A 12,657-nucleotide genomic window follows, 5' to 3' on the forward strand; every position below is an offset into this window, starting at 1 on the left:
ATTAACCAATACCATGTCATTGCAATTAATTGACCAATTTTGATCCTTCAGGTAGAAAAAAGACAGTTTTGAAATACATCAAGTGAAAGTTCCAGTTCATTCATGTTACTGTGCACATCGTTCTCTTAAACATGTGACCAATGTTGATGACTTAGTTCTAGATTTTTCTGTAGAAATACTGACCAATGAGTGGTTTTCCTTTAAAACAGCATGCAAGGGTGTTTTTGTAATCCTTTTCAGTTGATTCTGCATCACATAGATTTGCAGTTAAGTCTAGCTGAATTTCCTTACCTCTGAATTACTTAACTGCTATTAGTATTAACTATGTAAACAGCAAATTGTCCAGAACTTCTTATCAGTGTTCTGTAATGCATGGGTCTCTTCAACTGTCCCGTTAGATGAAAAGGACACTTCTAGCTTTCCAGTATGGGTCACTCTACCAAAAAGTAACTTATAACACTGAGCACTCCTAGTATAAGTAATGCTGAAGTAAAAAAGCTTTTCCTGTACAAAGACTGCCTTGTGCTTGCTGTATATGCAGGATTTGCCCATGACATTACATTGCAGATATGGTCCTTGATACTGAGATGCTAATTAAGCATCGGGAGCTTGTCTGGCAGGGAGTCTATTGCGCAAGATGTGGAGTTGGGGTACATTAGTTAAACTGCATCAAACAAATCTGTACAAAAGTTCTTGCTACATGTTGTGTGGCTTGCTTTATAGCATGGGCATTTGGGGCTTTGTCCAATTTAAAAAGGAAGTTCAATGGAGGGAGAAATGCCAGCTCTCTTTTTTGTCCAGTTAATCCAGAACTTCCGGCTTTTTCAGTTTCTCTGTACGTTGGTAGAGAAGGCATAATAAGGTTTTTCCATCATCAAGCTATTTGACAGTGTCCATCTGGAGAAGGAGCAACTTCCTCTAAGCACGCCTCTAAGGAGTAATAAATAGGTAGTACCTTTGGCAAATTCTAGGTAAGTGTTTGGGAAGATGTTCTACTAGCCTCTTTTCTAACCCTGTCATCTGACTCGTAGTGGGTGACCTTTTCTAATGCGGACTGGGGTTTTAGGGCTTCTCTGGTTTTCAGAGTTGGCAGGGAAGCTTAAATGAGCCCAGTGCCTTTTCTTCCAGGTGAGTTGAGTATCTCTCCACTGCTGTGTTAAAGCTTATGTTTTCAGGAACTCTGTTTTTTATTGTTTTGTTTTTCCCCATAAAACAAAAATCTTTAAGTTAAAAGCAACCATCCTAGTTCACACCCAGTAGCTGGTCTTTCTTATCTTATCTTTAACGGGGACTACTAGTTGATATTTGGTGATGAGCGTAAGAGTGGCCATGATTGGAGAGAACCTTTAAGTGGAGTTTTCCCTGTTTTTGGCAATTTGAAGTTTAAGGACATAGTAGTTGGCGGATACCTCTAAGCTATGCTTAGTGTCTAAATCTGTGTTTAATAGCCAGTGATAGGGGTTTTGTCCCATGAAGTTATTAAATGGTTTTGAACTCCACCTACTCACTGGCTAGTGACTTAAAACAAGCTGCTCTCTGTAGTCCTGATTCATTGTCAAGAAATGGACCAGGCCTTTTCACACGGCAGGCTGAGCACCCACTGCAGAGTGTCTAGTGAACTCATATCTAAACTTTTTTAGCTCAGTTCACATGGAGGAAATGTAAACACACTGAATTGGCAGCAGTGCACCATGTAGCTTGTGCTAATTGCTATCCTCCAGGTACAGGCCCATTCTTGCCATGTCTGTTTTTTTTTTGTTTTTTTGTTTTTTGTTTTTTTTTTTTTTAAAAAAGTCTAATGATCATAGGAAACCAGATAGGGAGGGGAAGGGGAAAGGGATGAAGGAGTATATGCTATGGCTTGGATAGGATTTGGGATCTGGCTTCTCTTGCCTGTCTAGTGAATGACTTGCTACAATACAGGACAGCTGCTTTATTTTCTTTTGCCTTGGCTTCCACCCTCTGTAGAGGTTGTAGGAGAAGAATAAAAGAGACCAAGCTTCACTCTGTTAAGGGACAAATGTTGATTTCTGAATCAAGAGAAAATACCTTTCATATCTGGATTGAGATTAGCTCTCAGTATCTGAAATTATCTTAAACGAGCTTAGATCTAGAAGCTTGACAATCTCTACATCTCTGTTCACACATTGCGTTTAGTAAAGGGAAAGTTGAGTGATCATCTTGTTTATAATGTATTGAAATTCACAATGAAAAGCTGAGTAGTTCCCAAACTGCTGCTCACTCATTCATTAATGTCACACTCTGGTTTTTGAGTATTCTACTTAAAATCTGGGTACTTCAGTGTTTTATACTAACGACTTTTAAAAGCATGAACTAGAATTATGCTACAGGCCTTCAAAGCCGTAACCTGGAATTTCTAGGTTTTCAGAAATGTAATATGAGAAATCCCTCTTCAAAGAGGCAATGGACTAGTTCTCTAGAAAAGAGGTTTCATTTGAGGTTAAAAGCATCACTTGAATTGGATGGTTTTGTCTGTTCTGTACTTTAACTCATGTTGTCATCCTAATGCAAAGTTCATGTGGAACAGTTTTAAACTTTAAAGGCTTTTCTTATCTGGCATGCAAGAAATGTTATATGTCCTCTTTGTTAGAACATGTATACTATATTTGTGTACCAATATACAAATAATTTTAACTAATGTCCTATACTATAGAATTATTCTAGTGTTTTTCCTCGTACTGTATCGTGAAATAAGTTAGTTGTGTTTTTTTGTCTGTTTTTACAAAGTACTCGGGTATTTTAGTAGAGAGGGTAGTAGATGTCCAGTAGAATAAATGACTAGATTCAGTGAGTGGATGATGTGCCTTTCCCTTAGCCTGATGGTTAGGGCATCTATTGGTAGGACTTTAAGGAGTCATCTCTGAGTTGTGGAATTGTTCTTGGAGAAGGGACCAGCCTCTGGTCTGATTTATTTATCTCAGGATGATAGATAAGGGAAAGCTATGAATCCAGGAATTATTTTGCCAAAATAATTTGAGGCATCTGCTGCTCTGTAGTCCTGTTGTCAGAGAAGGAATATTGGATGAAATTCTATTTACTCTGTAAGTGTTAATTTGCTCTCATTATCGTTCCATCTGTAAGCTATCAGTATTTTACATAAAGTACATAATTGTTTGGTAGGAATTGATTTTTCTATAATTTTTTTTCTACCAAAAGTTGGTGTTAATGTAATTGTCTCCTCCTAAAATAACCAAAGCACAGAAGATGGAGTGGCAGCCTACTCACAAGTGTTGCAGAGATGTTTTGTATCATGCTATAATGCTCATTCTCCCTTAACTTCCTCCAGTGGGAGAGGCAATGTCTTATCTTGGTCCAGCACAGGTCTATGAAGTCTTCCTGTTTTTTTCTTTTCTTTTCTTTCCTGTTTTTTCTTTCTTTTTTTTTTTTTTAAGAGAATTAAGCCAAGACTTGTCATCTAAACATTTTATGCCAAGCTAAATTGCAGTGGATGGAAGCAGTGTACAAAAAGTTTTTGGTACTAAGGCAAAAAGAGAAGAGCTTAAATATTCTTCCCTAGCCTACTCCATTTTGAAGCATCAGTTGACTGGGACCATGAAAATTTTTAATTACTGTAAAAGTAAATTGCCTGGCAAATGTTAAGTTAGTATCCTATCCCTCAAATTGCAATGTGAATTTGAGTGGTGCTAGAGTAAGCTTGAGGTGTAGGCACTTGATGCATTCTTGAAATCTAAACCACTGAACACCTCTGTGTTCATTACTGTGGTGTTAGTGAGGCTTCTGAAGTCTTCAGTCCTCAACATTTTGTTTCTTAGTGTCTAGGCAGCTCGTCCAATGGCTTCATACAGAAGTTATAGCAATTTTCCTGTAGGAGTCAATGTGCTCTTTCAAGCTCCCTTGACTGGAACTTGGGGGTGAATTACCTGATCTGCTGAGTATTGCTAGCCAAACTTATTTGATCTGTGTACATCCAAAGCCAAATGGCCCCAACTGTGCCACCTTCAGCCTTCCAGATACTGCTCTGGGTTATTCATTAGATGGTTAAAGGTATGTCTTTTAATAAAGAGCTGACAGTTGAGTTGTTATGCAGAACTGACTTTATATATAGAGTGAGGAAATCCACAATCAGATGTTCCTGCAGCACAGTCCTTTGGACTGTAAGGGTAGGCTTGTGGCAGCATACTGACAGACTTCATATGTCCTGAGGCTGCTTGTTTTGTGAAGTTCCCTATTTAAGGGAGTGAATTCCCTTTGTATGATGAGTGACCAAATACCATTTTATATCTAGCTTACCTTTCTTATTGTGCTTGCAAGTCTGTTGACTGGTAGTAGCTTTGGGCCTCTCAAAATTGAAGTTCCTGCTGTCCATATATATAGTTTTATATGGACTTCTGGAAACAATTCAGGGCAGTTCCCTAAAGCTTTGCTCTCTTCAAAATAACAAAAATGTCTCCACCATAGTATTTAGTAATACTCAGCCTTTGTAGTGCTTTTCTCTCTGAGTCTTTAGTGATTCTTTTTTCTCCAGGGGATTTAGGCATGGTTTGCAGGTGGGAGATGCAATGAGATTCTTTGCCAGGCATCAGCACTGACTTAGGTATTGGAGTTTCAGGTAAGGTGCTTAGGCCTGAGTCTAATGTACAGAGTGGAATGTCTTTGGATTTCAGCCCTTAAATTTTTTAATCTTGGGACTTTTTTCTGTTATGTTCTGCATAGACATGTGGGAAGCAACCCTACTAAAAATCTGCTTGATCCAAGGTGACAAATGGATATGTCACAAATATGGAGACAGAATAATGAGACTATATAATGCTTTTAAGCTTGTAGTGTTAAAAGACCAGCAGTACAGGTTAATGGTGTAGCCAGCAGGCTTACCTTAAAAAGTTCTGTCAGTATTTACCTTTTAAAAGGTATCAGACTCCTGCTGATTTCAAATATCTTTGGAAGACCTGAGTCCATACCCCCAGAGCTTAATTGCCCTTGTGTAAGTGTTCTCACTTGCTACGTACAAAAACTCTGTAATCACGACAGGTAAGGTTCAGCATATAAACATGTATTGGAGCCTTGTGTCTGTCTCAGTTCCCTATTTGTAAAACACTTTTCCCATCTTTTTGATTCTTAATTTAGTTTGTAAGCAACTCGGAGCAGATATGGTACACGCGTATGTGCTGTCTAGCACTTAGTGGAATTAAGAGGACTTTATACTTCTGTGGCGGGAACCAATTGTGTGCAAGTGATCTCTACTCTTGAGCTGGCTTCTTGCAGAAATTTAAAATAACTATTTGGTATGATTTTCTTTTAAATACTGAATTACTTACTGAGCAAACAAAAAAATCCCAGACACTAATTTTGCCCTATTTGCGTTACCGTTCTGACTCATACGCTTTAAGTAACTACTGAGTTGTGAGGGGAAGACTATTTCTTTGCGGCTGCCTTAAAGAGTTTGTTTTATTTGGATAACCTTGGACATATCTAGTCTAGTATTAACAAGTAATCATTCATTGAAGCTGGTTCTCGCAGAAGACGTGGCTTGTAGTCAGAAAAGAGTTGGGAAAGACCGATCTTATTGGCAGAGGGATGAACTAAATTTGAGCCCTTCCTCATGTGTTTTCTAGAGTCAGTCTAGGCCGCTTATTAAGAGACTTGTCATGGGATTGGTGGTTTAGTATATCAGTTTGTAAGGTAAAGAACAGGTTATCTGAATTTGAGTTTCTGTCATAAAGCTGGCAAAAACAGAATGTACTGCTCAAGGCTGGCTTAAGTGTAGTGCCTGCCTCAGTCTTTGTTCTGCTCTAATACACCAAAGGAAGCATTAATTTTAAAGGAAAAAAGTGCAAAAGTTCTTGTAAAATTAACTCTGCCTGACAGCCTGGTTTGGCTTTTCATTCTGTGTAGGTGTGACTTAGTGTGCATGTTGCAGAGCTTTGTCTAGCAGCACAGATGCAGAGGTCCTCCCTCCTAGGAGTTTGGTTGTCTTTCGTGCTCTTGATGAGGTGCTAGATTTTAGTATGGTGATGAGGTGGTAATTGGACGTAATTTACATTTTAAATGCAACTTCTCCTTTTTAAAAACGGATCTTAAGGTGAGGTGGAAGCAACATTGTGAACAATATTGAAAACCAAGATTGTATTTCTTCTGAAAAGCACTTTAAAAAGATTAAATCTTCACTTTCCAAGGTTTCTGCCACGGGCAGGGGGAAGGAGAAATTTCTAAAAGTTCCAGTATCCCAAATCTTCAAAAACAAAGCTAGAATGCCGTCTTGTGGTTGTGGTGGCAGTCTAACCCATAGACCCTGCAGACTCTAATGCTCCACAGAGCTGAGCCTTAAAGGCACTGCTCATAGTATCCTTAATATTCAGAGCTGCCTGAAATACATACGTGGCAACTTGTAAAGGCATGATGACATAGCTTGTCCTCACTGTTGCCAGTGTAGAAGTTACTGAGAGTACAAAGCTGAGCGAAGTCTTTGGTGTGTGCTGTATGCTTTTGCTGCTGCTTTGATAATCTAGGACTTGTTTAAACATTTGTGGCTTGACGAAATATTACCTGACTGATTGTACTCCTCCTACATTGGTAGAAGCCTCTTGGATAGGAGGAGGTTATATAGATATGCAGAGAAGCTATTTAAATTATAATGAAGAAAATAATATCTATTCATCTGTATGTGTGTGAAACAGAGGTCAGGCCAGGGTAGGTAACTCTGTCTTCTAGTAGGAAAATCTTTGGCTCCGTGTATATACAGTGGAGCAAGGCTGATTTCTTGTTGATGCTGGTGAATCTAGACAAAGCCTCTGGAATGACTTGGTTGTTTAAATTAAATACAGAAAAAGACAACTGATGTCAGAGTTTGAAAGTAAAGAAAGAGCTCAGAGAAAGGTGTTTGAAATAGCTTGCTCTGCATAAGTGGCTCAGGTTGGAACTGAGAATTTTAAGCCTGTATCTGAAAGATTAATGGCTAATAGCAGGCTCTAACAGGGAATAACTGTTGGGACAAGCAGAAATTGAAAGAAGTGAAATCATGCTGAAAGCTGCTGTCAAGATTTAATGTTGCATGAAAATGAGATGATACCTTCCCCCTGCAATGTAACTTAAAGCTCTTTCGTCACTTTGTACTATTTATCTGCTTTGATATATAATAGAGTCAAAACTGGAAGGTACAAATGAACTCAGTGTGGTCATGTTAAGGTACATTTGTTTCCCCATCTGGCTCTGATGAGGTTTAGGTTGTCTTGGACCTGGAGGTGTCTGGCTAGGATGCTTTCCATGTCTGGATGCAAACGAACTGATTGCCCTAGGAATGGTTTTGTTGCTGTTGGCAGCTGGGGCCTGGATATCAAGGGTCTCTGGAAAGAATGTGACTTTCACTGATTATTTCAACCATTTAAAATCATAAGGCAAGAAAAATAAATGCTATTTAAGGAATACTTGAACATATGTTCACAAACAGCTGTCTTCCATCATCTTGCTTCAATTCTTTTTGTGTGAGTCGCATTCATATTTGTAGGTATATATCTATAGTAGTTTAAGTGTTTGTGGTTGCTTATGGTTTAGATGCTTATGCTAAAGTGCTTTTATGTTTTAAAGCTTAGAGCTGTTTGTGTGTGGCTGCTGTACCTGTCTGCCTCTTGGTGCCAGCTTTTATACTAATATTCTTACAGCCTTTTATGGGCCTTTTTCTTTGCCCTCCTGCTCTACTTAAAGAGTTGCTGCAGGCAAATTTCAGAGTGCTTGTGTTTTGAGAGAAGTGAGGGTGAGTGCACGGTTTCTTCCTTTCTCTTCCCTGCCCTTCCTTCCTCCCCAACCTGCAGTCGCGTAGGGAACTGCGGTGACGTGTTTTTACACGGAACAGTCTGTTCAGCTTCTTCCTTTCTGAGTTACTGATTTCATTCTGCTCTCAGATTATATTTGCCTATGGTAAATTAGGGGCTTTTAAGGGTTAGCTTAAATTATATACAGGCAGATTACCTTATCAGTAAGGAAAATCTCCCCAAGCTGTTTTCTCCAACTTGTGTTTCAGCATTGATCTGTATCGCTGATTTTCACAAGTGCTTACCAGAATCTTACAGTTCCCTAAGGCAACAGTATCTCTGGAACTGGACTAATTGTAGCAATGTCTATTGCTTGAAGAAAGCTATGAGTGACAAGAGACAGACACTACAGCTGTCCCTGAGGAAGGAGAAGTTCCAAGTTGCCTAGGAAGGGCAGTCATGTAGTTTCTAGAGGTGTTTTGAAGACCCTCAACTGGAAGTAAGGAAGAAGGTGTAGGGGAGGAGAGTCTTTCTTTTCATTTTTCTAGTTCAATAAAGTACATCAAACTTCTTACAGGGAGGGGGAAGATTTTTTTGGGAACCTCTTCAAGGTTCCCCACTTCAAGGTGGGTTTCTCCTCTGGCCATTTGACATATTTTTCTTTTTGGATCATGTTGTACATTGTAGACTGTAGAGATTCTAGGGAAAGCAAGAGTGTTGTGCAGGATGGAAGTAGGCAGGAACAAACATAAAGAATGAGGAAGTACAGGGGGGGATTGCCAAGCTCTGTAGCTGCCCCTTGCCCCATGCTCATTTGTTCAGTGAGCTGAAATATGAGGGACTTTTGTTGATTTGATCATTCATCTAATTTGACTAAATGTTGCATATTATTGTCTGGCTGATTTGCTATTATGCTTCATGGGTCAAAGGTGGTAAGTAAAACAATAGGTACTTGTGACAGAAATTTAATAGTGACTTGAAGATAATGAATTGGGAATGTGTGGAAACTTAAGATCATTTGTGTGACATCAGTGTTCCTGTTTGGATATAGATGTTAGAGTATGTATCAGTTTTTCCTTTGTGAAGGTTTCAAAAAGTAGAAATAAAAAAGATGTTTCTGTATGATCATATAGAAGTATGCTGTATGAATAAAACCAGATTTCTGCTGTGAGGAAAGAGTACTTGCTGTTTAAACTGTACTTGGTATGGTAGTGGAGACAAAGTAAAGGGACAGAGGAATGGCCAGATATGTCCTTAACCCTTGAGCTTGTCTTGTCTTTTTTTTTTTTTTTTTTTTTTGTGAAATCAGATATGAATCTGGAGTAACTTGAATATAGAGAATAACTCATCTTTTTTAGCTAAAATATATATAAGCTCTGAGTTGCCATGTCTGCTCAAAAGCTAACTTTTTTCTTTCTTCACCTACAGTTACCTTGTCTCATATCACACAGCTGGTTCTCAGTCACAACAAGCTTACAAGTAAGTATACTCCTATTTTTGACTTCATTGCAGGTGGTTGAGCAGTAGTTAAAAGGGCCATTGCTAGTCTGTTTTCTGTAGAGCAGTGTGTCCCTTATGATAAGAGTGTGAGAGGGTTGTTGGTGAAACGCTTCATAAAAAATAGATGGAGGATGTAACTTAGATGTGACTTAGCAGTCATGTTCAACATGCATCTCTAGCTTCAGTATGTCTGCTGCATAATGGAATGGAATAAGCTCTGTAAGCTCATGGAATAAGATCTGTAAGTCTTTGTCTTGTTAGATTAAAAAAAAATACTTTCTCTACCACAATTCTATAAAGTCCTCATTAGTATATACTTGCCTTGGTCATATTGCTATGTGGCATCTGTTATTAGCTACCGATGGAGCTGGGATGTTGGGCTGGAGGGATTTTTAGTCTGACCCGGTCTGGCAGCTCCTATTTTCCCTCAGGTCACTGTTCTTCTTCCAGAGAAGGTACGCCTGCTGAGCGGGGATGACTGTCTCTGAACTTGAGCTGTCTAAAAGCTAGGCAGTTAATTATATCTAGCCATTTGGGCTTTTTCTGCAGCTGTTGGAGGGTTGTGGGCACTTGAAGATAGCAGTTCATTTTGCTCATCTCTCTGTAATGCCTGTGCAGCAAGGTCAGAGTACTCATCCAAAGCTGGGTTAAATGAATGCCACCTAGTGCTTCCAGGCAGACCTTCTCTCAGGTGCTGGTTATCTGCTCTACTTCATACTGTCTGAGTGAGTGCTTACCTGTGGCACAAGGATTAAGCGAGTTGTAAGCATTACTCTTGGTAAACTTTACTATTCTCTTCTCTGAAGAGTATTAAAAAAAAAAATCCTACAATTCTTGAAAGCTAGTGGACTTCCAAAGGCTTAATTCACTCTTGTGTGTGACACATTACAAATATTAAATGCAGTCAGGATGAATTTAGCTGAGCGGACAACTGGCTGGGGCATGGAGCAGACCTCTACCTTGGTGTGAGGAAAAGGCAGGTGAAACTCCTGGAAGGAGACTTCGATCAAAGAAGACTTGACTGTCTGTAAATTGAGCCTGGAGAGCATGACAAAATTGAGAGCTAAGTAAGTAACCTATGTTATAGTTGGAAGCCTTCAGCTGAAGGCCCAATTGGAAGGTGAAAAAACTATGGTATCGCAGGGTGCTCAAGAAGGATGTGTTCAGGTTAATTTCAACTATTCAAGAAAAATCCAGACAGCTCCATTTTTTTTTTAAAAGCAGTGTTAGTTTTCAAAATACAATTTTTGGACTACCACTATTTTAAAACTGTGATTCATTAAAACTATTTTTAAAAAGTTTTATCTGCAACCTTAAAAGAAAGTAGCACTTAGATCAGTAGGAATGAATATGGAGGCAAATATCTATTCCCTCAAAAAGGGATGCTGTCAGCCTATCAAACTGATCTTTGGATTTCTTTATAGAAGAGTAGTGGGGTTTTTTTACCTTTCCTGAAAAGTAACTCATCAAGGTTTGTGAGGAATTTACTATTCTTTCACAAACTGTGATGTAGACATTTAAACAGACAGCACACAATTTTTTTTAAAGGCTAAATTTCAAGTTCATATTCTCGTATTTGACATGCTTGACCTAATCATTTATGCTATGTAATTAATTGTCTTAGCAGATTGCTCTTAAAATGACTAGGAAGCTGGTGGCAGTGACACTTGACATGCTACACTAAGGTCATATTAGCATCTTCTACAGTTTTCTGCCATTTAAATGAATGTTCTGCTTGCTGTTTTTTCTGCTGTTTAGAGTAAATATGTCTATCTGGAAGAATAAATATATGTAAAAAGTCGATACGAGATATGGTTACATAAAAATATGCATATTTTTGCCAGCCAAATCTATTAAAAATAAGCAAAGCTTCATTAACAAGTATGAGGACGACACTTATATTCCAAACAGTATGATGGATTTTTTTCGGCATGATTTTGTTAATATTATTAGTATGCCATTCACACTGCTAGTGCTTTTGCATTTACTTGTCTGTAAGTCATTCCTTATGAGAAGTACTCTAATCACATTGATTTTTTTTTTGGAGTATATTGGGCTGTTTTTTCAGCTGTCCAGTGCTGTGCTAATGAAGGAATCTTGAACTTGCTGCTTCTGTTCCAGGTTGCTTCTGAAACACTTCAGTTCTTCCTTTTGCTGCTTCATGGGGATTTTTTTCTTTTGAACAGCTTCAAAATCAGAAGCAAAACTCTATGAAGGCTGAATATTTCTGATTCTGCAGTCTTGTTGAGCCAGTTGCTGCATAAGTGCTTAGAAGCCTGGTATGATTCTGTGTTAGGGTCTCAAGTGACAAATCAGTTGAAAGTAGAGAAAGTGAGTACTTGTCTTTGTTTTCAACTTACTTTAGACATGCGGGCCAGTTATCTCTATATATTATACTGTGGTGTGGTTTTTTCTTTTTTCCATCATTTAGTGATTTGGAGCCAAACTTTGCTGAGAAGCAAAATTAAAGACGATTGGGCTTATGCACTTAGCCTGTGTAAGTTGTCTTCTCTGACCCAGCATCTTTTGAATCCATTGGCTAACTTCAAATTGAAAATGGAATAGAAGTCCTTGATAAACATTCTTCCGATCTGTGGAAATCGGTGGCTGAGTAGCAGGGATCTGTCCTGCAGTGTTGTGGGTTAATTTGGGAGGATGCAACTAAGCTGTCTTTGTTTGATCTGTTGGGAGCTGGGCAGTATATAGGTAGCATTCATCTGCTGATTGGGGTTAATAGAGACGTGAATATGGTAGGGAATTAGGACTGTTGTGCTGAAGAGGGAAGGAGGGAGTTAGAGCCACAGGACATTCTTCTGTAGAAACCAGGTTTGATCAGTTTGGTTAATTGCAAATACTGTCATGCTTTCTGTGCAACACTAATATCTGTATGGATCTCTTTTACTAATTTTTTTGCACTCCTACTTAAAAACTTAAGAGTAAAGCAGTCCTACGTGGGATTTTTGCTACAGATTTAAAAGGAAACCGCCTTGGCTACTTGTTCTCTTTGGCAACCCTATGCGGGGTGGCAAATGAAACTCAAGTGTCGGTGTAGATTTGTGTGTTTTGCAGGGCCACCCAGTGTTCTTCCTCTTAGGTTGCTGCTGCATGGTGGATGTACCAGACATGGTCGTTGGGGTGGCTGTGCCAGTAGCATGTTCTGCTATTTCCAACAGCAAATTGTTTCCAAGAATTCTTGGAACGATTAGAATTCCAGTTATTTCTAACAATTTGGAATTACATGAGGCTTTTGAAGTTTTGCATCCAGGAATTGCTTGTAGAAGTTCTTGACTTCAAACATCCTACTTTGTTCAAACCTCTGCAGCTGAAGCTTGTTATTTCATGCCAGTTCTGGAGGAGAGATGTTAGGAACTAAAGAAGAATGGGATGTCCAAGGGAGCTCAGAGCAGGGAGAGGAAATTGCAAAGGACTG

At 38.9% G+C, this 12,657-nt stretch overlaps 1 protein-coding gene across 3 annotated transcripts in view; it reads left to right on the forward strand.

The window, feature by feature from the left end:
- The window catches only part of RSU1 (Ras suppressor protein 1), a 110,638-nt gene that overhangs the window by 2,043 nt on the left and 95,938 nt on the right, over window positions 1-12,657 (forward strand). For 2 of the 3 annotated variants that reach the window (XM_064505986.1, XM_064505985.1), the window contains exon 3: window positions 9,156-9,206. The exons of the other annotated variant lie outside the window; for it this stretch is intronic. In XM_064505986.1, coding sequence (XP_064362056.1) covers window positions 9,156-9,206 — 51 coding nt within the window. The remainder of the gene's footprint in view (window positions 1-9,155; window positions 9,207-12,657) is intronic. 3 annotated transcript variants of the gene reach the window in all.

This window comes from Dromaius novaehollandiae, chromosome 2, assembly GCF_036370855.1.
Source record: "Dromaius novaehollandiae isolate bDroNov1 chromosome 2, bDroNov1.hap1, whole genome shotgun sequence".
In the NCBI taxonomy this organism is placed as follows: Eukaryota; Metazoa; Chordata; class Aves; order Casuariiformes; family Dromaiidae; genus Dromaius; species Dromaius novaehollandiae.